The sequence below is a fragment of the Diceros bicornis genome, chromosome 3, assembly GCF_020826845.1.
Source record: "Diceros bicornis minor isolate mBicDic1 chromosome 3, mDicBic1.mat.cur, whole genome shotgun sequence".
In the NCBI taxonomy this organism is placed as follows: domain Eukaryota; kingdom Metazoa; phylum Chordata; class Mammalia; order Perissodactyla; family Rhinocerotidae; genus Diceros; species Diceros bicornis.
The window spans coordinates 91,590,615-91,616,106 of record NC_080742.1 but is presented as its reverse complement, the minus strand read 5'-3'; the positions used below and the strand labels follow the sequence as shown (position 1 = coordinate 91,616,106).

General features: G+C 38.6%; 1 protein-coding gene across 1 annotated transcript in view; it reads left to right on the top strand.

Moving 5' to 3' along the window:
• TPK1 (thiamin pyrophosphokinase 1) overlaps positions 1-24,086 on the top strand; it is a 327,688-nt gene extending 303,602 nt beyond the window's left edge. Inside the window, exon 9 of the mRNA XM_058532212.1 lies at positions 22,501-24,086. Coding sequence (XP_058388195.1) covers positions 22,501-22,619 — 119 coding nt within the window. The 3' untranslated portion in view covers positions 22,620-24,086. The remainder of the gene's footprint in view (positions 1-22,500) is intronic.
• Positions 24,087-25,492: the final 1,406 nt, after the last annotated feature.

Here is a 25,492-nt window from a genome sequence, read left to right as displayed (position 1 = left end):
TACCACAGGCTGGGTGGCTTATTTTTCACAGTTCTAGAGGCTGGGAAGTCCACATCAAGCTGCTGGCAGATTCAGTGTCTGGTGAGGACCTGCTTTCTGGTTCACAGACTGTGGTCTTTTTCTGTGTCCTCACATAGTGGAAGAGGCAAGGGAGCTCCCTGGGGAATTTACTTACTTAACTTTACTTACTTTTTTTGTGTGTTTTGGCTGAAGAAGATTCACCCTGAGTTAACATCTGTTGCCAGTCGTCGTCTTTTTTTTTATGAGATGCCCCCACAGCATGGCCACTAAAAGACCAGTGGTGTGGTTCCGTGCCCGGGAACTGAACCTGGGCTGCCGAAGTGGAGAGTGCCGAACTTTAACCACTAGGCCATCAGGGCTGGCCATGGGGTCTCTTTTACAAGGGCTCTAATCTCATTCATGAGGGCTCCACCCTCATGACCTAATCACCTCCCAAAGGCCCCACCTCCTAATACCATCACCTTGGCATTAGGATCTCAACATATGAATTTTGGGGGGATACAAACATGCAGTCCATAACAATGTCATTCAAATAACCTGGTGGTAGGGGCAGCAGGGATATTTTTTCCCCATTCTATAAAAGTGGAACACAAGGAAAATATATAAAATAAGAAGACACAATTCTCCCCTAATCCTCTAACTCAAAGACAACCACCGTCAGCACTTCAGGGTTTATTCCAGGCTCTTTTCTGTGTTATATTTCTTAATTAGAAAAGAAACTCCTATATTGAAGCTCTTGTAACTTAAGGTTGTGTTAGCTTTTTGGCTTTTCTTGTGTTTTGTTGTATTGTTTTTAAGCAGCATACTTATTAACAAATATTTATTATGCATCTACTCTGTGCAGACATCATGTTAGGTGCTGAGGATTCAGGGGTAAGTCTGGTCCTCAGGAAGCTGAGATCCCAGTAGACCCTGCTGTTGGCTGAGACTGAGCTCAGAGTCGATTCAAACCCAAAGACTCTCACCAATGAAGCTTTCCCTATCCAGTATGTTTGTTTTCTAACTCAAAGATGAGGCTTTACATTTTCCAGTTAAACATCTTCCTATTGCTTCTGTTTTTTATATAACAGCTTTCATAAGATATAATTCACATACCATAAAATTCACCCTTTAAAGTATATAATCCTCCCACTGCTTTTGGCTTGTAACTTTAACTTTTCAGGATCATTGTGAATCTTGATTCTATCTTTAGTTTCTCTCCCAGTATTTTGTCATCTACAGATCAGATTAACCTTACTGGTTTTCTTCCAAGATGATGCAAAGCTGAATGGGATAGTTCCATGGACAGAATCTTGCATCATTCAAAGCTTTTCCAGAGAGCCACTAATCAATACTCTTTGGGAAAGGTATTCAACCTCTCTGAATTCATGTGTCTGTATAATCCTTTAGGCCACACTTCACCATGTTATTCTTGACAATATACAAAAATAGAACTGTAGTCTCTGAAAAGAAAAGCAAACCATTACTCAAGCATGATTGTTGGACATTCTTTTCAGTAGTCTGAGTCCAGCAAACAGAACTCCATATCATCCCATACCTTGAGCTCGTTTCCTTTGTAGAACACACAAGACTGTTTGCCCTGATTGAGAATACGAAAGTTGATGCTGCATCGTCTTCTCCAAGCAGAAGTCACCTCTTTTTTAACTTTGCTCCAGACATGGCTTTTAAGCCCCTTTTAGTTACTGAATTTAGCACTTTTTGGTTTTATGCTCTTCTAGATCTTTAACTTTTCTATTTTCTCCATCTTTTAAAGTATTCACTCCAGTAAAGGAAACCCTTCCAGTTCTATTTTCCAGTGGTGAGTCCATCCTCAGAGTTATGATTATAAAATAGTAATATTTAGTCTTTTATGATAAAATGTAGAATTCTGTGGTTTAAGAGCTTTTTTTGTTTGTTTTCTCTCTATTAGTATTTAGGACCTAATCCACAGGGAGTGTTTCCAGCCAGCTTTCATGAGAATTTCACAACATCCTCATAACCTCAACATGGCATCCAGAAAGATATCACATCCATCCATGTTACCTGCTTTTGGCAATTTATCTGGGCAATTTTTTCATTTCCTCTCCACATTTGAATCTGAGCTCCTTTTATCTAATTTATAGGTTTCTGGCCAAATTTTTGCCTGTGTTGCATTTCGAGCCAGAAACCTATCCTTTGTTTAATGCCGGCACCCAGTGAACTGTTTGCTTCCTATAGTCTCCTTTTTTTTTTCTTGGTATAATTGTCTCTCCTTAAGGGCAACATCATTAAAGTAACACAGTGTGTATAATAGCATGAATCCTGTCATATCTCCTTACTCTTACACTAAGGAAAAACGTCTCCCAGTTGGTAAGCAATTCTTTACAGGACTTCTTGGCAAACTGGCAACTATCTACTGGGGACTTTTCCTAAGAATTTAACAATATTTAGGCAGAATGACAGATACTAATACTTTTATTTTAGTAGGGATTTTTGAGGCGCTCAGACAATTACATGAGCACATGATCGTGCAGTGTAAATACAGTATCTCTCCAATCTTCTCCCTTGGCTCAGTTCCTGAAATCTGAAGGGACTTCCTGTCCTTATAATGTGTGTTAACAACCTATTGTTCCTCCAGCTGTCTTCATCCTCTCCATCCCCCATAAACTGATTCCAGTGGGAGGGAAGGCAAGAGAGTAAATCAGTAAATCTATGCTCTTGTTTCCCCTTTAGTTTCGTTCAGCTCTGCAATTAAACTTTATTTTCCTAGAGTAGCAGATTTTCAAAGTTAAATCTCATGAATTTCAATATTTATACATGTACATAATAGAAAACAAGACTTAATCGCTCTCCCCCTCAATTCACACCTACAAACCAATATTTGCCATAATGAGATAAGGTAAACCCTGTTCCCAAAAAGATGACTGTGATGATCAAATAACACCATCTATAATTTTGCCTTTTTAGAAATGAGTGAGTGCGTATTGTGGAGAAAGGAAAAAAAAAAAAGGTTGTTCTTATTCTTTTCTGAAGTCAATGTGACCAGGGAAAGGCCTCTGGAGGCCTCCAGGTCCAAGAAGAATGCCGCTCCTTGCCTGTAAAGCCCCCGCGGGCCACCACTCCCAGCAAAAATAATTATTTGAGCATCATTGTTCTGACCTCTTGGGGCACATTTAGTTAGTCAGAATTTATTGAGTATATTACATGTGTAACGCACAGTTTTAAGTGGTAGAAAAATAATACTCAACATATATTGAGCTCTTGTTCATGTGCCAGGAAATCTGCTAATTGTTTTTCAGGAAATTTTCCCATCTACTGCTGTTATTTCAGAGGGAGAAGGCAAGGATGAATCTCAGGGAGAAGAACGGGAGGAACAGATGTGTGTTCTGCATGGGGAGATTTAACCTCTGTGAGCCCCAATTTCCAAAATAGGAATGATAGTAATAATACCAACTTCATCCAGTTGTTAGGAGGATTATAAGAGTTAATTCAGGTAAAGCTATCTCCAACGCAGAGCTCAACAATGCGAAGCTATTGTTAAAATTAAGAAATCAAGAATGGGGAGTTTCTGCCGCATGTCAGTCACAATACCAGGCACTGAGAATTCACGTATTTGGGAAAAATGAAGTCACTGGTGATCTCAGTGCAGTTTCAGTGGAGTCACAGAGGTGGAACCTACATCACAGCCAGTTGTGGAGTGAATGGGAATTGAAGAGTAGACAAGTAATTCTAGCATTTGGGCTCTAAAGTGGGGAAGAGAGAGATTGATAGCTGAAAGGGGCTTGGAGTAGGGGTGTAAAGAGTTTAAGATGGTAGAGCCTTGAACATATCTAAGTGCTCATAGAAAGAAAGAGATGAGAAGAGTTTGAAGAAACAGGAGAGAGTGGTGAATGATCTGTAGATGAAAGTTGTGAGAAGGTAGGGGACAACAGGATCCTGAGCATCGAACAGATGTCGGCTTTTCTGTCATAACCAGAGGAAGGGAGGAATCACATGGATGAAACTGTAGATATTTGGAGTGAATGTTAAGAGGCTGAGGCAGTTCTTCTTGGGCTTCTGTTTTCCCTGAGAAGTTGGGGTAGTCATATGCTTAGAGTAGATAAGTATTAGGCATGTGGAAGTATAGGAGGTTTTAGGTATGTGGAAGTTTTTAAATAGTAGCTACCAAGGACTTAGAAAGATTGCTTCAACTGACAGTCTGGTTGAAGATGAGTGCTTTGTCTATGTCCTTTTTCATTCTCACTGTGGAAATAAAGGAATACCAACCAAATGAGAACAAGCAAGGACTTATTTATTCAGAGTCACTTTCCGAGTGACTCATTTTGGCAGAGACTCAAAGTCGGCAGGCAGAAGAGTAGGAAACTTTATAATGAAAAAATGGAACACTTCAGGTCCTTTCTGACTGGAGTCTGTTGGTTTGGAGAAGCTGTAGACAGGCTAACTAGAAGTGGGGCATCCTGTGGGATGGGTTAGAGGAGCACATTTGGCTTTCTTTGGTTGGTCTTCAGGTTGGAAACAGGGACAAAAATTAGGGAAGCTGCCAGGTATTAATCAAGTCTCAGCCACTTGGGGCCGAACTTGTTTCGAAGTTATTGTTTGGCTTCCTGGATTTTTAATAGAAATAGCAGTCTGACTTCCTACAAGTCTGCCTTATAGCAGGCTGGCTTCCTGGGCTGGTTATTGTAGATAAGGGGTTGGTTTCCTGGGCCAGTTTCTGTAGGTTGTGGGTCAGAGTTCTATTTTATATACAGTCTGGCCATTGTCTGTTTGTATATTCAGTCTCTCACCACTTTATTATTATGAAACTTAATATGACTTTCTATTTAGAATCTATAGTTCCTTTAGTTAAAAGAATATAGAACCTGAGAGAACAGACTCAGGAAAGAGTCAATAATGGAATGGTGGTAAGGGAATTTGTAGGAATACATTTCCAGAATTAAAATGGAAGTTTAAATTGTACCATAAGGGAAACATTTTTAAAAACTGCATCACGTTATTTTGTACCTTGCATAAGGTATACACACGCTGTGCAAGCAAAGCATCAGGCCAGATCTCTCAGACCAGCAGACTAGAGGATAGAGACTTAAGAAGTCACCTGGCACAGACTTCATATTTTACACCCTTAAAACAGACTCTAAGGGCCTTGCCTGGACTCGCACAGCTCCCTGAGACTGGACCTCACCCCAGTGCTCGTTCATTTTCATTGATCTGAGAACTAGCCATTATGTCAAATATGTTGCAAATTTCTTTTTCAAATCTGGAATCACAAAGTTCAAATAATGCAGGACATGAACTCAGACATTCTGTTAATTACTCCATGGAGCTGTCTAGAACCATAATAAACCTATTATGAATACCTATTATTCATCATGACTGTTTAGGCTTAAGAGAGTTTAAGGAGAATTTAAACTCATAAATGTATAACCATAAGGCATGATAAATGTTATGATTAATGATATGTCAGAGTATGCATACTTTTAGGATTATTGTTCCCACTCCAGAAATTTCCTTGTTCCTATAAAATATTTGAGGGGCAGTTTCCCTGATAAGAGAAACAAGGGTATCTTACCATTGATTGATTATATAGTAAACCTTTACCTTGCCTCTCTTCACATAATGAATCTCTCTTCTCCTTACTGCCTGATGGGAAATTTTAATGGGATGTTTCCTCCAGTAGTAAAACCACTGAGCCATAGAGAAAATGCTTTTTATATCTAGTGAGGGAAACACCTTGATACCAGCTAGGAAGATTCAAGACTTCAACATTAATGTTGTGCTAAGATGAAAAGCTTAACAGACTACTTAGTTTATCAAAAGCATAGTAACATTTCTTAAAGTTCCATCCATGTATGTGTGGTACTTTATGGATCAAACAAAGGCCATCTGATGTTGCTAATGATCTCAAAGGGTAAGGAAACAGATGAAAAGGGAGAGAATGGGAAGCAAGGGTCTAGCCATTAAGGCAAGTGTTCCTTCTCCCCTGGTGCTTCTGGACACATCTGTGTAAAGTGGCCTAGAAACAACATTAAATAAGTTCTGGAAAACCTGGGGTTGGTATGCTTCACAGTAATAACCTCTTAAGGAAATACTGAGTTCTAGAAAAGGGATCTCTTTGGAAGTCAGTGAAAGACCCTTGATTTGAGAGCTCAAGGAGAATCAATACCAAAGGAGTGTGGGTTGGTTTGTGTCTTGGCTTTCTGGAGGAATTATCTGACACCTAGACTCACGGCCTGGGTGGATGTTTGTAGAGCAGACACTCAGTTTCAGGTCAGTTATTTTTTTTCATGTGTACCAAAGTCATTCTTAGTCTTTATGTTGGTTGTTTTATTCAGATATTCATTTATTCATTCAATAAATATTTATACTAAGTCCACTTGATAACTCAGTATTATGATGTGTACAGGTGTATCGGAGAGCAAAACAAACCTGGTCTCTCCCGGGCTGACGTGATGCTGAGTGGTGAGCAAGCTGTAGAAGGAATGTTTTTAATATTAATACATCTGCATAATGTAAACAATTCGAGAGGTATCTTTAGGGATTCCTCATTTTTATTGGAGCTTCTCGAATGGCAGGCTGTATTCTACGAATTGAGAATAGCCCTAAGCATCATTATAAAATAGCCTTCCTCACTTTCTTTTAATAAAGTTCTTTGTTTATAACACCAAGGCTCTAAAGTTGCACATACACTGAACCCTTAATTCTAGCAAGGGCCCCTGCCAATATGTGTTAATACTGTCAGAGTCTTGAACTGTGGAACACAGCTGATCCATTACCACAACGAAGAATGGATTGGGGAAGCACCTCAGCATTCTTATTGACTGCCTGCTTATTCCAGTGTTTCTTACCTTTTTTAAACTTGTAACTTTTTAATAAACTTAAAAATATTACCCTTAATATCTGAATTTTCACAGTAAATTTTGTGCTTAAAAAGATTAACGCAGTTGCAATTTTAAGAATATTTTTTGCAAACTATACATACAACTTCCCCCTGTACCCCAGTGTCATAAAGCATATGAATGTCTATGTAGATTACAGTAATTTGGCCTTTTTCATAATTTTTACAAAACTTTAAAAAAATTCAAGGGTGTACAAAGGGACAGAGATTTCAAGCATCCTAAAATGGCAATTAAATGGACTCAAAAGAAATTTACTATAGTCTTTAAAAAAAGAGACAGGCCTTTAAGGTGCTTTTTTTTCCTCTTTCCCATTGTAATTACACTCTCTTAAACTCTAAATGTCATAAATTAGCTATATGGAAGCAACTTAGACCAGAAGATAGTCTGCTATTTTTGTATTTCCTACTGTGGCCTCTTAACTGTTTCTGAGGCTGCGTAAATCCCTTTCTACACTGGGTTTTGGCTAAATCAAAACAGAACGTAGATCCTTTTATCTTAGCATTTAGACACCAGTAACATATATCACATACCAGAGCATGTCTTTTGCAGTTTTTCACAAGCAACGTGTTTGAAGGTTGAACTACATGCAGTCAATTGCACTGTTAAAAATTTAATGTCTTTGCCTGCAGAAGGTACCAGTATACTAATTTAGTGGTGCATTAAACCTTTGTATTTGAGAGTCATGAGTTTACATCACCAAGCCTGGTAGATACTTAATAATAAGGTTCAAAACAATTAATATAGTACTTGAACCTTTAAAATAAAAAAAGATAGGGTTTTTTTTTTTTTGATGAGGAAGGTTAGCCCTGAGCTAACATCTGTTGCCAATCCTCCTCTTTTTGCTGAGGAAGATTGGCCCTGAGCTAACATCCATGCCCATCTTCCTCTACTTTATATGTGGGATGCCTGCCACAGCATGGCTTGATGAGCGGTGCATAGGTCTGCACCTGGGATCCGAACCTGCGAACCCCGGGCTGCCAAAGTGGAATGCGCGAACTTAACCACTGCACCACCGGGCCAGGCCTTAAGATATCTTTTTAGTTTGATTTTACAGATTTTTTTTTCATGACATATAAAATCATTTACAAAAGCCACATTGACTAATCCTAAACCACACCACCATTCTTGCACTGCACATAAGAACCAGAAAGGACTAACTTCTGTTTAAAAAACAATTTGCATTTGTGGCAAGTTTTTTGAAAAAAATCTATTCCTCTTTGATTCAAAAATTTAATATATTAGGGCAAAATAGGGAGAAAAGGGAGAAAAAGATCTAATGAAATGGCAAATTTAGTAAACAAAGTAAAATTTATTTAGAATGTTGAAGCACATTTAAATCCTGAATCAAGAGATCAGTCATTCTCTCAGGCGAAATTGCTAGGAGGGGTGCCAGGAAGAAGGAACACCAGGGCGCACATTAGAGGCAGGTGTGTGTCCAGGTGCTTAAAATCTGGATCTGGAAGACGCTCATCTCTGTTTCCAGGTAGAAGTCTAAACGTGTCTCTTAAATGAGAAGGACACAATCTGCCAAGATGGTTTCTTCATCCCTTGACAGGGAAATGGGGAATGGGATAGGTTGTTTGTGTCTTTGGATTTATTTGGAAGTATAAGACTTCTAAGGGCCAGAATAGAGATTTTATCAGTCAGAGTAATGCCTACAACAACTTGGCACCAATCCACAGTCCTGCAGTGCATAGTGTAGGAAATGCCTCTTTGATTCTGAGGAGAAGAGACGGATGTCACTGCCACGTCTGCCAATGAGTGCAAAATGGGATACTCCAGCACTAATAGAATGAGATAGATGAGGATTCCCTGCCGCTGCTCATAAGCGAAGCTGCCCCAAGGCCAAGATCAGAGACAGATGTTATTCAGGATCCATCAGATGGCCTCAAATGCCCAAGTAAAGCCAATCTGTGGTCACCTCTTGGCAAAGCTCTACTATTAAGTGTAGAAGAGAGAGACATCACAACTGTGTCCGCCATCTCTGCAGCAGGAGGTGTATCAACACTTAGAGGACAGCAGAGGCATCTTGGTGAGTTTTCATTAATGAGGCCCAAAGGAACCCAGATCAAATACTAATATTTTTCCAGATGACTCAGATGTTCTAGAAAGAATAAGGGGAGGGATTGCTGCTGCCCTCTGATTGCTTCTTGATAAAATATCTTTGATTAAGAGTAGAAAAGTGAGAAGTCCACTGTAACCATCAGAGGGTGGGTTAGGATGTTCCATCCACTACTGACTGGACTAATACAAGTAGTTTAGACCCTGCTCATCAACAAGGCACCATGAGGGCCAGAATCAGAGGTGCCTCCTACTCAATCCTACCACCAACTACATGCCACATGAAGCCACGGATCTTTCACTCATCAGCCTAGATGCTTGCACGGAATATAGATGATTGTTTATTCTTCATTACTAATATAGAAAAGATATTCTCAAGCTATTTCTACATGTACATATTTGTTATCTAACAGTTCTAAAAACTAGTTCAATTTTAGTGATGATTGCTTTTACCAGATTAGAGTTGTAAATTTGTCTATATCATGCCAAATAAATATGACTTCTTAACCTGCAGCTTTGATACAACTTTAGCTTGTACAGTTTTTGAGGAAAGATTTTTTTTCCATATAACAACAAAATTGTCATTCTCCATCCCTCCCTCCAAATACTTCAAAGTAAATATTTTTTCTACATAAAAATTTTGTAATCATCTTATTTGGGTATAACTGATGTCAGATCTTTTGAAAATGTTAATTTTGATTCTGATAGTTGCAAATAACGCCATTCATTACAAATGATTTTTTTCATCTTCTCCAAAAATATAGATCAATTTCCTAAGAATTACAAAGGCTCTGTAATTTAAATCTTTCTTCTGTACCACAAAATAATCTTCCCATATTAAAATGAAAGTAGATTAGCTGAATTTCACTTTTATTTTTATCTAATGTGTCTTCTACAGATATAGCAAAATGTTTTTACTAAAGCCCAGTGTTGAACCATGTCCTAGCAGCTAAGCCTGTTGGATCATTTTTTCTTTTCCTCTTGTCTAGACTATTAATACTGCTAAAGAGTGGCTAACACTGACAACAACACTCCTATAGACGGTGTTGTATTAATGGAATTAGTACATTTTCTAAATAAGAAAATGTAGTACAAAGTGCTTCAGTTATGCACTTTATGTCTGTGTCCCATGCTCTGTAGCTCACTCAAAGATACGGAGCGAGAAACGTCTGAATTAGTTTTGCTGCTGGCCTGAAGCCCATGACTGTGGTCAATCTGCCAGAATCACTTGCATCTGTTTTGTAACAAAGCTTTAGAAAAACTGAGGTAACATAGCTACATTTCAAGCAATTTAATATCCGGTATGTAGCTCAACTCATTTAACTTTGATCAGTCAGCCTGAAAATGGTCCTGGAGAGCCTTCCAATGGGTTCAGTTACATAGTTTGACTCTGTGATAGCAGAAAGCTTATTGGGCTGGAAGTCAGGAGACCTGGATTCTGTTGCTGTGCATCCTTAGGTCAATTAGGTATCTTGAATTGGTTCACCAGTCTTGAAAGAAAGGAGGTGCATATTACACCAGTGTTCTTGGATTACATTCTCTGAATCCCTAAAGACCTAGTGAGTTTCCTAAGGCCCCCTTAGTTTGGGAGTGGGGTAAAGCCAAGTGGACAAAACTCTGAGCCTAGCACCCTAACTGGTTAAAATAAGAGCGGCTTCACTTTATCTGTGTTAAACCACTGAACTAGAAAATAGATAAGGTCCCTTCCAGATTAGAAATTCTATGATAAACGAAGTTAGACCAAGTCATATACCTGACTGGGAGAAAAAGGCATTTGAACATTTAATGTACAAGCTAGAATATACCTGCCACCACTCCACAGTGATATAGTAAATGCTAAATAGAACGTTATAAATTACATTTAAGGCTGGGATAATATAATTTGCAACTTTGTATGCAAATAGTTAATGCAAAGAAAGTTCATCAAGAAAAGAGAAGTTCAAGCTGTCATCAGGAAAGGATCCATGGTATGAGTATTGAAAAATGGGTTGATTATTACAACTAGAGCAGGAGGGAACATATTAATTGTGAATTAAAGGAGCTTGTTTTTAAAATTGGCTAATATTTTCAGACTCATTAGAATATTCATATAGTGAGATGACAGCTATTCCTAATATGAAATATTATCATTGTATATTGTAAGGGGAAATTAAAAATGAAAATAGGTCATGATGAAATATATTAGGAGCAAGCATATATATTTATTGGTTTATGGACAAAGTCTAAGACACTGTTTTATTACCTTCAATATAACAAGTCATATCTTTTAATACTAAAACATTTGACTTAAATCAAATGCTGTTTTTCCTAAAAGACAGTGGTCAGACTTGCTCTAAATGAAATTCTACTCTAAAAATAGCCACATAATTTAATGAACTCTGCTTGATGGTAAACATCCATCTACTATTTCTATTTTGTAAATATTTTTCAACAAGGCAGTGAAAAGCCACTGTGACCACTGGGGTTTCATTTTCAAGCAACTAACTGAGTTTCAGGCTGAGAGGTATCAGAAAGAGCGTCTATTATCAAAGGAGCTGAAGTCAAGTCGCACTGATGTCCCTGGTCGAGGAGAGCATAGGAGAGGGCGTCAGGAAGCCCGGAGGAACTGGAGTTGACGTGGACTCTAGAGTGGAGCAGGTGGTGGAGCCAAAGAGGAAATCAAGGACACAGGCAGCAGGGAAGATGCCTTCGTGAGAGAAGCGGGCATTTCATCAGCAAGGGGTCACCTCAGAGGAGCAGTTGGTCTGGCTGAATTTATCAAGACTAAGCCAGAATCTCAGAGGGATTTACATGGCAAATCTTTCAGAACTTCAAGAGCTTTTGTAAACTCAAGGACTCAGAGTCCTCTGATTAATTTGACTAGATCTTTCCAGCCTCATAGAGAGAATCAACTTCTAATGATACCTAAACTTCACTCCTAAGATTTATCAGTTCATGCAGTGGTTTTTCTAATTCTTGCTAGGTGATGGAAATAGGAAAATATAGATTTTTTCATATCTTCGTGTGTGTTTTTGTGTGGGGGTATGTGCAAATATATATTAGGTTACAATGAGTGTGTTTTCAAAAATACCTTTGAGTACCTTGTGTTCAGAATTTGGAAACCTTTCTCCAAAGTGGTCCTACTCTTTGATCTAAGGAAGTGTTCCTTCTGCACCTGGTTTATATGAAAATCCATGCCATTCTGTTCTTGTTTTTATTTAATTTATTGTTAAAAAGTATTATAAGAAAATTTAAATATATGTTCATGAATATATTTTCCCAGTTGTGATCAATGTATATAGTTTGAAATGCAAATTTTTCTTACATATTTAAATTAAGCAATTTTTCTATATTGCTGCATAGTCTTCATCTTTAGTGATTACCTCATATTCATCAAACATAGAACACAGATTACATAATATTAGCTTAGCATTGAAAAACTGTAAGAAATTTATTTTTAGCTGAGCAGAAAGATTTTTGTCTGACATGGCATCCAAGGGCAGCCACAGTGGGTTGTAAAGTAGACTTGCCAGGCCTTCATCCCCTTTTAGAGCCACCTGACTTTATTTCCACAGATACGCTGGGTTTATGCTCTCTGATGTCACAAGCCAAAATGTATCATTGCCCTTCATGATTTCCACACTTTCATCACCTCTATCTGTACTCAAGGTGACCGATTTAATCTAGATCCTACCCATCACGTATTACAGCTGGTTCAAATCGATATGGTTAAAGATAAGTTTAATAGATGCCTTCACCAATTGAATATATATCCTTCTTTTTACAGATGACAAGTCATCTTATGCATGTGGTATAAATAGGCTGGTTTATAGACTGGTAGGTAGACTGTTTAATCAAATATTATTCCAATGAGTTATGTCCTTCAAAGCAGTTTTGGGGGGGAGGTTTCACCAACTTTTTCCAACCCCACCCATTCCCTTCTTCTAATCTCTTCCCTCTTTCTCAACGTATGAGGAGGTGGTGCAGCATCCTGTAACAGTCCTTCATCACTTCCTATTCCTCCCAATTCATTTATGTCTTTTCTTGAGCATCATGTTTATATGTTTTTTTATTTGTCTGTTTGGGGTTATCTACTTTGGTAAATTCTGAAAGAGCATGGATTATGTCTCCTTAGCCTATTTTGTGTAGATGTCACCTGCAGGTTTGAGATTGATGTTAAGTAACTATACCATGCTACCTCACATATTTTTTCTTTCTTCACTTTTCTATGCCTTTTCCATTTGTTTGACGTCCTTAGAATAATCTCTGTTGACATTTGAAGGATAGAAGCAATGCCACATGAAAGCTTCCTCAGTGCAGGTGGAATGATGATAATAACAGATTTTCAGGACTTTTATGGAGAAGTCATAGCCCTTCACAGGCATTAACGCATTCATCTTCACAACAGCTGAATTAGAGATAACTGAGGACAGGTCTTATTGGTATTTTGCAAATGGATGCTGAGGTCACCTGAGGAACTTTGAGCTAAAGTCATAGAATCTTACAGTAGAAAGTTCAACTCGCTGTTTTCAGGGATGGCCCTGAGGCCAGCAGCACAAAATGACTTGCCCAGTGTTCTACAGCCAGTCAGCACAGATTGGGATGGGAAGCTGTATCTAGGACTGTCATCTCTGCCATTTGCAGCCATAATTCTCACACTCGTGTGAATGTTTCGGGGCAGGCCAATGTCCGTAGGAGGCAAAGTAGGGCCCCAGTTGAAGGAAGTAGAGCAAAATAAATGAGCTCAGGGCCACGTTTGGACAGAATAACATTCCCTCGTGGCACACTCATTTAAATCTGATACAGACTTTTCACACTGAAAATTTCTGGCCAGTTCTACACAGATCATTCATTTTACCACTAATAATTAATGTAAAGAGGTCACATTTTATGGATTTTAAGGATCTATGGATTTTTATTTCATAAACTCAGTAAGCTTTTTCTTTTTTCTTAATGCAGCTCTGATTGGCTCTTTAACTGCAACATGGGGCCTGTGAGTAGAACGTGTAAATGATATAACACATTAGGGAATTCTTTTTAACAAAGAAAAATAATAACATTTTCTGTTTGTTTTAGAAATGCCTGAACATTTGAAAGTGCTGATCTTGGGAGCCACTTTCTAACTGGCATAAGTAGCTTTGATTCCTCCAAGTAGCAGCATTTCCTTGGTCTAATCGTTTTTTGGACAGCAGGCTGAGTCACACCACAGGAAATGTGGAGATGGAAGAATAATTGAACATCAGAAGCCCTCTAATGCCTTCCAGCCCTAGTTCAAGGACAAGGGAGAAATGTGACTTCTGAGAGAGAGGAAGATAAATGCAGCCACTTTCAAAGAGAATTATAATAGCCCTTCCTTAGACACCTGAGTTCAAGAAAGGAGCAGTTGGCAGGATAGAGAGGTGACTAGTGCTCACCTTGGGAAGAGTCTTCAGCAGATCAGGGTTTCCAGAGATAATGTCCTTAAAGAAAGCCCAGCTGAGGGCTTGTTATCAGAGGCATGCATAACAATGAGTAAGTCTGCGCTTTTCATTTTCCCAGGCACTAAGAAATTCTGGTACATAATTTGGGGTAATTTTCAGGTCCTCCTGCATCAATAAGTATAAGTCAAGTTGTCCTTGGTGAACCTCAGTAAGTTGACAAAGGAAGGACTCCTCCCCACACACCAGGCTGTGTGCTTAGCATCTCCTTATAGGCTCCTCCAAGAAGCTGTAATGCAGATATCACAAGCTGGATGACTTCTTCCTAAATTTGGCACGTATTTTCTTCAATTCGGATTTATTTTAATGAACTTCAAATCAGTGAGCATTTCTTGATTTGATTCTTGTCACCGGCATTACTTCAGCTTTTGGGGAAGTAAAGGTGAACCAGAAAGAAAGCTCTTCCTTTCACAAGCTCTTAGCTTTTTTCCCCAAATTTTTGCCCCCAGATTTTAATACTGAACAATTTCAAACCTACAGAAAAACTGAATATTACAGAAAAATCTGTATACCTTTCACCCAGATTTACCAACTGTTAACATTTTTCTACATTTGCATTTCTTTCTTTGTGTGTGTATTTTGCTTTCTGAACCATTTGAAAATACTTTGAAGACATGATGATAGTTAACCCCTGAAATTCTTCAGCTTATATCTCCTAAGAGCAAGGACATTCTCTTATATAACTACAGTGCCATTATCTACTCCAAAAAGTATAACATTGATATAGTATTATACAGTCCATATTCATATTCCTTAATTTTCCCAGTAATGCTCTTTATAAGTTTTTTTTAAATCCACTAAAAAATCTACTAAAAAATCATGCATTGTATTTAGTTGTCATGTGCATTTAGTCTCTTTTAATCCAGAAAAGCCCCCCACCTTTGGGCTTCCTTAACATTAACAGTTTTGAAGAGCCCAGGCCAGCTAACTTGTCAAGTGCCCCACAGTCTGTGTTAGTCTGATAGTTTCCCCGTGATTATATCCAGCTTAAACATTTTTGGCAAAAATTATTACCTCAGTGATGTTGAATTCAGCCCAGCATCATATCAAGAGGCACATATGTCAGTTTGTCCTTTTATTGCCAATGCTAAAGTTGATCATTTTGGTTAAATGTCAGATGACATTCATGAGATCTGACTGCTACTTTTTTTTTTTTAATTAAAAGTAATACGTGGAGTGTACTCTGACACTGTAAATATCTTGCTCCCCAATAACATCTCACCCAGTGGTTTTAGCATCCATGGATGGGCCTTGCCTGAACCAATTATTACATTGGCAGCTACAAAATGGTGCCTTTCTAATTCTCTAATTCTGTCGCTCATTCCTTTAGTAGTTGGCATTCTTCTCTAAAGAAGAGATTTTTTCCTCTCTCCGCTGGCCTTTGGGGATTCTTTTTATGATTTAATATATTATTTGGCATCACTCTCAGTATTCTTCTTTATCTCAGTGCCCTAAATTTTTTTTTGAGCACTCTCTCGCTTTCTGGAACAAAATGTTTCCACTCACCCTGTACTTTGCTTCCCTAGAACATACTCTGTATTAAAAGTGGCTATTTAGACTCCTAGTCTAGGGCAGGCAATAAGGTACTTTGTAAATAGAAAAGACAATTATTAATTCGGCCTGTAGTGGGTAGAGAATCAAAGAGAGCTCTGTAGGCTAGAAGGTGACATTTGACATTTTGAAGGATACAGCAAGCACAGAAACAATTGGATATGTTCCAGAAGGAGGGGATACATCAAAAGTTTTCATGGGAGTGGGAAATTCCTGATCTATTAAAGGAGTAGCAAGTAGCATGTGGTAGCTGGCAGGTAGGTTTTAGGGGAGGAAGTAGCCAGGTGACAAAGGGCCTTAAATGCCAGGCCACGATGTTGGGGTGTGGGGCAGGGAGGTTATGGTTATAAGCAATGAGGTTCCATCAGTTATTCTTTCACATGAGAATGACATGATCAGATTTGGAATTTAGAGGAGTGGGAAGGAGAGGTGATGATTTGACGTAAGGAGTTCAATTAGAAGATTGTAGTATGTACTCTATTGGTAATTTTAAGTTAAATTTGTTTAGATTTCACATTTTTGGTTTTCTTTTCTACAGTCCTGCTACATATTTCTCAGTCTTCCACTTGAAGGGCATTGGGCTCAATCTTTCTCACTGCTGAGCATATGTTAAGTATCCAAGTGTTTGTTGATACATTCCTATCATAAGTTGAAATTATTTGAAATGATTTGCTCACTTTGAATTTAGTAGTCCTTATATAATGCAAGAGTCTATGACTGCCTATCTGCAGGCGAAATGGGAAATGAAAATCAGTATCTGTATAATCAATGCAAAAAATAATGTTCCTCTGGAACGATAGATAATGGAATCATAAGTGTGGTTCCTGCTTCAATAACCTAGATCTGCACTGTCTAGTCAATCCGGTAGCCACTAGCCACATGTGGCTAGTGAACACTTAAAAAGTGACTTATCCAAATTGAGATATGCTGTAAACGTAAATACACACCAGATTTCAAAGACTTAGTATTAAAAAGGAATGTAAAGTATTTCAATAATTCTTTATATTGATGACATGTTAAAATGATAGTAGATATACTGGATTAAATGAATATAAAGTGGCCCACTCTTGCCACTTTTACTCAAGAAAGTATTGGAAGTCCTAGCCAGAGCAATTAGGCAAGTAAAAAAAAATAAATAAAAGGCATCTGAATTAGAAAGGAAGAAGTAAAACTGACACTATTTGCAGATGACATGATATTACATACAGAAAATCTTAAAGACTCCACCAAAAAATTGTTAGAACTAATAAAAAAAATCAATAAAATTGCAGGATACAAAAATCTGTTGCATTTTTATACACTAATACTGAACTATTAGAGAAATTAAGAAAACAATCTCATTTACAATTGCATCAAAAAGAATAAAATACCAAGGAATAAATTTAACCAAGGAGGTGAAAGTCCTGTAGGGTGAAAACTGTAAGATATTGATGAAAGAAATTGAAGACGACACACATAAATGGAAAGATATTTCGTGCTCATGGATTGGAAGAGTTAATATTGTTAAAATGCCCATACTACCCGAAGCAATCTACAGATTCAATGCAATCTGTATCAAAATTCCAATGGCATTTTTCACAGAAATAGGACAAACAATCCTAAAATTTTGATGGAACCACAAGACCCCAAATAGCCAAAGCAATCTTAAGAAGAACAAAGCTGGAGGTATTACGCTTCCTGATTTCAAACTATTTACAAAGGTATAGTAATCAAAACAGCGTAGTATTGGAATAAAAACAGACACGTAGATCAAGAGAACTGAACAGAGAGCCCAGAAATAAACCCACAAATATATGGTCAATTAATTTATGACAAAGGATATACCATGGGAAAAGGACAGTCTCTTCAATAAATGGTGCTGGGAAAACTGGACCTCTATCTTATACCATACACAAATATCAACTAAAAATAGATTAAAGATTTGAATGTAAGAAAGACCTGAAACCTTAAAACTTCTAGAAGAAAACATAGCAAGAAACCTCCTTGTCATGAGTCTTGGCAATGATTTGTTGGATTTGATACCAAAAGCAAAGGCAACACAAGCAAAAATAAACAAGTGGGACTACATCAAACTGAAAAGCTTCTGCACGGTAAAGGAAACAACCAACAAAATGAAAAGCCAAATAGGAAATTCGCAATCATATATTAGATAAGAGGATAATATCCAAAATATATAAAGAAGTTATACAAGTCAATAGCAGAAAACCCCAAACAATCAAATTAGATGGACATTTTTCCAAAGAAGATATACAGATGGCCAACAAATACATGCAAAGGTGCTCAACATCACTAATCATCAGGGGAATGCAAATCAAAACCACAATGAGATATCACTGCACACCTGTTAGAATGGCTGTTATCAAAAAAAGGAAATTGGTGTAGCCACTATGGAAAACAGTATGGAGGTTCCTCAGAAAATTAAAAATAGAACTACCACATGACCTAGCAATTCTACTTCTGGGTATTTGAAGGAAACTAAAACACTCACTTGAAAAGATATCTGCACCCCAATGTTTACTGCAGCATCATTTACAATAGCCAAGATATGTGAACAACCTAAGTGTCCATTGATGGATGAGTGGATAAAGAAAACGTGATACATACACACACACACACACACACACAATGAAATACTATTCAGTCATAATAAAGAAGGAAATCCTGTCATGTGCAACAACATGGATGGACCTTGAGGGCATTATGCTAAGTGAAATAATTCAAACAGAGAAAGACAAATATCAGATGATCTCTCTTTTGTATAGAATCTAAACACACACACACACACACACACACACACACACACACACACACACACACAAATGAACTCATAGATACAGAAAAACAGATTGGTGGGTTGAGAGCCCAGGCAGGAGCTCTGCCCATGTGCAGAGCCGGGACAGTGGCCCCATTTGTTTAGGGAACTTGGTGCACAGTTCTGCTTGAGTTAGGACCCCAAACAACAAGCCATGCTGGCCTTGAAGCCTGTTCTGCTGCTCCACCTGACAGGGAGGCTAATTCACAGCCCTACCTGCTGAATGTAGCCTCCAGCCCCGCCTGACCAGGCAACCCTAACAGAGCTCCCAGCAATCAGTGTAGCCCACCCTGCAGCCCCGCTTACAGTGGCGCTTGAGAGCACAGCTAGTGGCTTTCCCCATTTGCAGAGTAAAGCCATATAAATAATCCTGCCATTTGCGACAGCATGGATGGGCCTTGAGGGCATTATACTAAGTGAAATAAGTCAGACAGAGAAAGACAAATACTGTATGATCTCATTTATATGTGGAATCTAAAAAAACCAAACTCATAGAAAAAGAGATCAGATTTGTGGTTGCCAGAGGCAGGGCGTGAGGTGACTTGTAGCAAAGTGGTCAAATAAGATAAATAAGTACTGGGGAGGTAATGTACAACACAATGACTGTAGTGACCCATGCTGTATGGTATGTTTGAAAGCTGGTAAGAGTGGATCCTAAAAGTTCTCATCACAAGGAAAAAAAATTTTGTAACTATATGAGTTGATAGATGTTAACTAAATTTATTTTGGTAATCATTTTGCAGTATATATGCATGTCAAGTCATTATGCTGTACACCTTAAACTTATACAGTGTTATATCTCAATTATATCTCAATAAAATGAAGAAAAATAATAATAAAAAAAGAATTTGTTTCTCTCCTTTCTGTGGGAAGTTGTCTGTCGGCCAGTCTTATGTATTTGATTTCACAATCAACCCTCAAACATTTGGGGAGGAGGGAGTTCAGTCATAATTCCAAATATTTTCCTCAAAAAAAAAATAAAGATTTTTTTCACCTAAGGAAGACTTTAAGGTTTTGTCCAAAATTATGATTCTTTGACTTGAAGAAAATATACTCCAAAATAATTGTTGTGAAATAGTAAATTAAATTTCATGATATTGTGTTTCAGCATATTCATCTTAGTTTTCTATTATTTTATTGTACTTTCCATAAAGTTGGAGATAATCAAGCACATTTAATTGTAACCTTTAATTAATTGTAACTGGATTGTTATGGACTGAATGTGTGTGTCCCTCTAAAATTCATATGTTGAAGCCATAACCCCCAATGTGATGGTGTTTGGAGGCAGGGCCTTTGGGAGGGAGTTCGAGTTGGATTGGGTCATGAGGGTAAGACCCTCATGATGGGATTAATTAATAAAATAGGAAGAGACAGGCGATGTCTCTCTCTATCATGTGAGGATACAGCAAGAAGGCAGCTGTCTGAAAGGCAGAAGAGGGTTCTCCCCAGAACCCAACCATGCTGTGGTACCCTGACTGTTGTTTAAGCCACCAGTCTATGGTATTTTGTTACAGCAGCCCAAAGCCAACTAAGACATGTTTAATAACTGGTCTTGGTGGAATTTTTTTTTTAAATATAATTTTTTAATTTATTTTTCCCCCCAAAGCCCCAGTAGATAGTTGTATGTCATAGCTGCACATCCTTCTAGTTGCTGTATGTGGGACACGGCCTCAGCATGGCTGGAGAAGCGGTGCGTCAGTGCGCGCCCAGGATCCGAACCCGGGCCGCCAGCAGCGGAGCGTGCACACTTAACCACTAAGCCACGAGGCCGGCCCTGGAATTTTAAACATTGCAAAATAAATAAAATAAAAACATAATTTACAAGTATGGATAATAGTGGCCTTCCTTAACTCAAAGAAATGTTTCCTGCAAAGAAAAAATTGTAGCTTCTTATGCCCTAATAAAACCATTTCAGTTCTTTCCCCATTTAAGAGTTAAGATGCAACAATGTCTTAGAAAAACCAATATACATCATGTAAGTCTCTACCCCCGATCATCTGAAATCCATAGTCTGCCTTCAGAAAATCAGAATTTATATGCACCTGCAAACTAGAGAAATAATTTTGTACTCTGAGCCCAAGTAAAAGCCAAGATTTTAATCTAATCAGTTTCCAGAATCTTAAAATGCATTGTTTCAAATTCAGGTGGGTTGTGCATACCTTGTTCTTCACTGGGGAGTTTCCACTGTAGAGCTGGCAGGTATGCTAAAGCATCCTAAATTGCCTTTATGAATAAATGGTTTGAAATGTTCAAACAGCTCTTTTCCCCTGTTGGCTCTTGGGAAAACCTTGAAACCCCAGGCCTGGGCTGGATGTTAGGAGGCACCTGGTGTGCGCCCAGACTCCAGGCAAGGCTGCCCTTCAGGAGAGCCAAGGCTTCTTTCTCAACAGATTCCAAGTTGACTTTGCTGTCAATCCCGCCACGACCACCACCCTAGCCTACTATCTATGTAATAAGTGTCTGGACTTGTAAATTTAATTTATGTGCATATTAATATCATTTAGAAACTTCATCTCAGAACAGTTCCAGATTACTGAAGAGGCAAGAGCCTCTTATAGTGAGTTGTATGTTCGGGTAATAGTCACATGAGGTCCCCTCTGTATTCCTGTATAGTTTTACTTCATAACTTCGTGTTTGCATTAGTAAAGGCATTGACAACTATGAAAAAGAAATAATTTGAGTTTTAATAAGTAAATTGTGTGAACCGGTAATATTGATCATATGTTATCCTGTAATACTTTTTCTGAATTTTTAAATTGCCTTTTCACTATTTCCTCAGGAAGGTAACAGGCTCCCTCTAGTGGGAAGTGAGCAATATAACTGCATTATTTCCCCGGAGCAGTGTAACTTCATAGCTACACTTTGAAGGAAAGGAGGCCTCTTCTGGCTCTGACAGTGTGGGCTCCATAACATTTATTTTTCTCTTTGAATTTTCTCAAAGAAAATAATATTATCAAGGAATATTTATAGGATAGTCATGAGTTTAGATCAGGTTGATGACATGAACCCAATCTGTGCCTAGGCATTAACTTCAGCCAATATATTTATGTAACTTGTAAATATATAAATTCTAATTATATAACTTAACTCTTAAGCCTTTACTTTGATAATTAAGTAGTTTAAAGGATTATCTCATCTCTTGCCCTCATTTTACAGCTGAGCCTAGGTAGTAGCTTGCTCATGATGACGTAGTTGGAAGTCTGCCTTGACCTCTGAGTTCCTATTAATTTTACAGAAAGTAAGCTGTGTTCACTTGGGCTTTTCTTACTTTGAGAAAAAAATGACCAAAATCTCATGTTGTTTGAAGTAATTAGCTTTCTGCCCCATATCATTTATGCTTGAAGCTAAAACTGCATCTTTATAGAGCTTAATAACTTACGTAAAATGTTAATTCTGAATCATCAAGAAAAATTAAAATGGTACCCAAGCACGGAATAGCACATAACAGAAATGGGTTTTGGTTTTATAATCAATAAAGAAAAAAAATTTTACTGAAATTTAGTATTGAGAATGGGATATATCCCCAAATGGTAAATAACCAATAACCAACTCCAGGAAGAGTGGTTATGGCAAGTTATAGACATTTTCAGTTTTAAAATCCCATATCATATATTTCACCTATCACATTTTATATATCGTCTATCAAAGCATGTGCTTAATTGCTTTTTGGTAACTGTTGACAAAGACATTCTACACTGGAGAAAGGTTGGCTCTCATTAAATAGTTTCTTCTTATTTTCTTACAGCAAATCATATGCTTAGTTTTGGAACACTAGTCAGTACTTCCAATACCTACGATGGATCTGGTGTTGTGACCGTGGAAACAGACCACCCCCTCCTCTGGACCATGGCCATCAAAAACTAACGCACCCACCAACGTCCACAGCCGTGCCTCAGACTTACCTCATTTGCAAGACTTATTGCTCAACGAGAACAGTTCACTGTGGTTTGCAGGAATCCAAATCTCTCCATGGGAAGCCTGCTAGTTTTAAAGATGTTACCGTTTAAATAATTAAGGTGACATTATAAATGACAGATCTCTGTTTTATAGTGGGGGGGGACTCATTATTTGTTAATAAAACAAATAAGCTCTGTTACATTCAGTTGGAAAACTAATGTGGATCATTCCACCATAAAATTCAGTACTGATTATTCTTATGTTATTAAACATTCCACTTATCCTAGAAAATTGCTTTTAATTTTGAAGCTGAGACAGCTCTGTTGAGGGTCCTTGGTGTCCAGGATATAAACCTCCGTCTGCCCATCCTTAAATGCTTAACATCAAGGGCTTCTTCTGAGTGTCTGTTAATATTAGATTCCTTCATATAATAGAGAAAGGAAATTCTTCCACATTGCGATGTTAGAACTGCACCATTTCAGTCTGGCCTTAGTACTGTCTTTGGTATTATCTTTTAGGAATACATCAAGAATCACTGACCTAATTATTAAATTGGAAAACAGGTAGTTAGGTAAGCTATAGGTGAAAAGAGAAATGACATGATGGATAAATGACAATTCATAAAGCTCTACTGACACATTCACCCCAAACTCAGCTTCTGCAGTGAGTGTGCTGGGCTGTAGTGGAGTGACAGATCAGAACTGCCCTCATCATAATTACAACCTGGACTGTAAATGTTGTGCAGAGGAAACTTAAGCATGAAATTGAACTGTTTCTGACATACCTCAGACTGAAAAAATATTGGTTCATAGACCACAAGTTTGCTCTGATTAGCAGAAAATGAGGTTGGCAATCCACGTGCACAAGTGAACACCATGTACTAAGGAGCCTGGGTCTAAAGCCTGCATTCTTGTCCCAGTGCAGCCATCCATCCAAGTTCCCTGAACCCGTCTCCATAGAAAAGGGAAGGGGCTGACAGATGGTGCCTGAGGTTCCTCCCCACCCTCAGAGTCCAGACCCTGACGCTTGGATGTTATTAGGCAGATAATGCACAGTTACTAAACCACCTGGGGCATTGAAATGTATTCATGTTTATTTTATGATCAGACCCTCTTCATCCTCTTATCCTTTTCTGTCCTGTTTACCAAACCGAATGTTGCCATACAAACCACGACATAAGGAAGACCTGCCTAATGTGGTTTCCGTACACACAGTCCCCATGTTGCTGTAAGGAAAGGGACCAGCAGTAGCCCTTTCTGGTGCTACCACAGAGGGAGGGTCGGATTGTAAGTGGAGAATGAAAGCAGATCAGCTGAACTGGCATGCAAGTGTGAACAGTTAATCATTAGAGACAATTTTAATTATTTATGCAAATATATGAGATTGAATCTGGAGGTCAAATAAAAATATTTAGCTACCAATGCCCATGTCTGTGGTCAGTTTTTAAGAAAACAGTCCGTTTTCTCAACTGTATTTCATTATCACCAATCTCATAATCAGTATTTCTGTACAAGAAAAAGATTTGCTCAAAGGATTAATAGCTACAGTACTTTGCTCATCTGATTTCAGAGCAGCCCAGCATCATTATTATTTTCTCTAATCTCCATGGAGGTTACTCTCTAGCTCACCTGTGCCAGGTGTTTGCACTTCATCTCTCTGGACCTGCTGCCCCATCTATGAAACAGGGGTTATAGGTAGCACTGGTGTACCTTGTAGGACTTGCAAAGGAAGGACAGGTAGATTGCTTTCAAAGATCTTTATAAGCTGGAGGAAGAAGAACCAACAGAGAGAAGGAAATGCCATAGTAGAGAAAATGAAGAAAATCGGTGGAGGAAGAACCCTGGGGAGCAAGAGAAGGGATTGGAGCACAGGTGAGTCCCAGATCGGATGGTCAGTGCTGTAGTGGAGCCCAGTTCTGGGCCCTTCTGCATCTGCTCAGCAGAAATGCAGAGCCCAGAGCTTCTGTGCATATACTGCCTACCTTCCCATTCACAGCAGAAACCCTTGTCAGGAAGCCAGGGGGAAGATCAGTCAAGTCTGGCTCCTTCAACTCGGAACCTCCAACAGAAAAACACCTAAGACCTCCAAAGCACTGCCCGAAACAGTACCTGCACCAAAAGGAACTAGGAAGGAGCAAAGGAGAGCGGGTCAAGAGGCGTGGCACTCAGCACTTACTCCTTCTGCTTCACTTAGAAGCTAAGGCTCAGCCATCATATATTCATCACTAGACATGTATTATATACATAGAAATGTGTCCACTGTTTCAAAATTTTACTACAAAAGAATGTCCTATTTATCCTGAAATTCTTACCAGTGTTAGTAAGTGGATACTTAACAAAAAGAAGATAGTTTGCTGAAGCTTAGTAAGCACTGAGGGAGAATAAAAAAATCATTGAGACTTATCCCACATCACCACCTATGCATCACGCTGTAGCCATTGGAGGCCCATGGAAGGGTTTCGCTTCAAGTACAGGGCACCCCTCCCAATTCCTGCCAGGCCACTGAAGAATTAGGTACTGCTCTTATTATTTGACCCCATGCCATTCCTTAATACCACTTAAATACAAATTTCCTCTTTAGGTACTTCCTCACCACATCATTTCGACTAGCATCCCTTCGTTATTTCCCAGTGTTACTAACTATATATCCCAGTGTTACCGAGTCTGCTGCTGAGATCGCAGTGCGCTCTCTTAGCCCACCCGCGGCCCCCCGCCCGCACTCCTGTCCTGTCCTGACCTCCAGCTTGCAGCCATGGAGAAACCAGAAGTTGGGCTCTGGTGGGCAAGTGACCTGTGCTCCTTGGACCTTTTGACTTCAATCTGTTTCTTCTTTACGTGGGT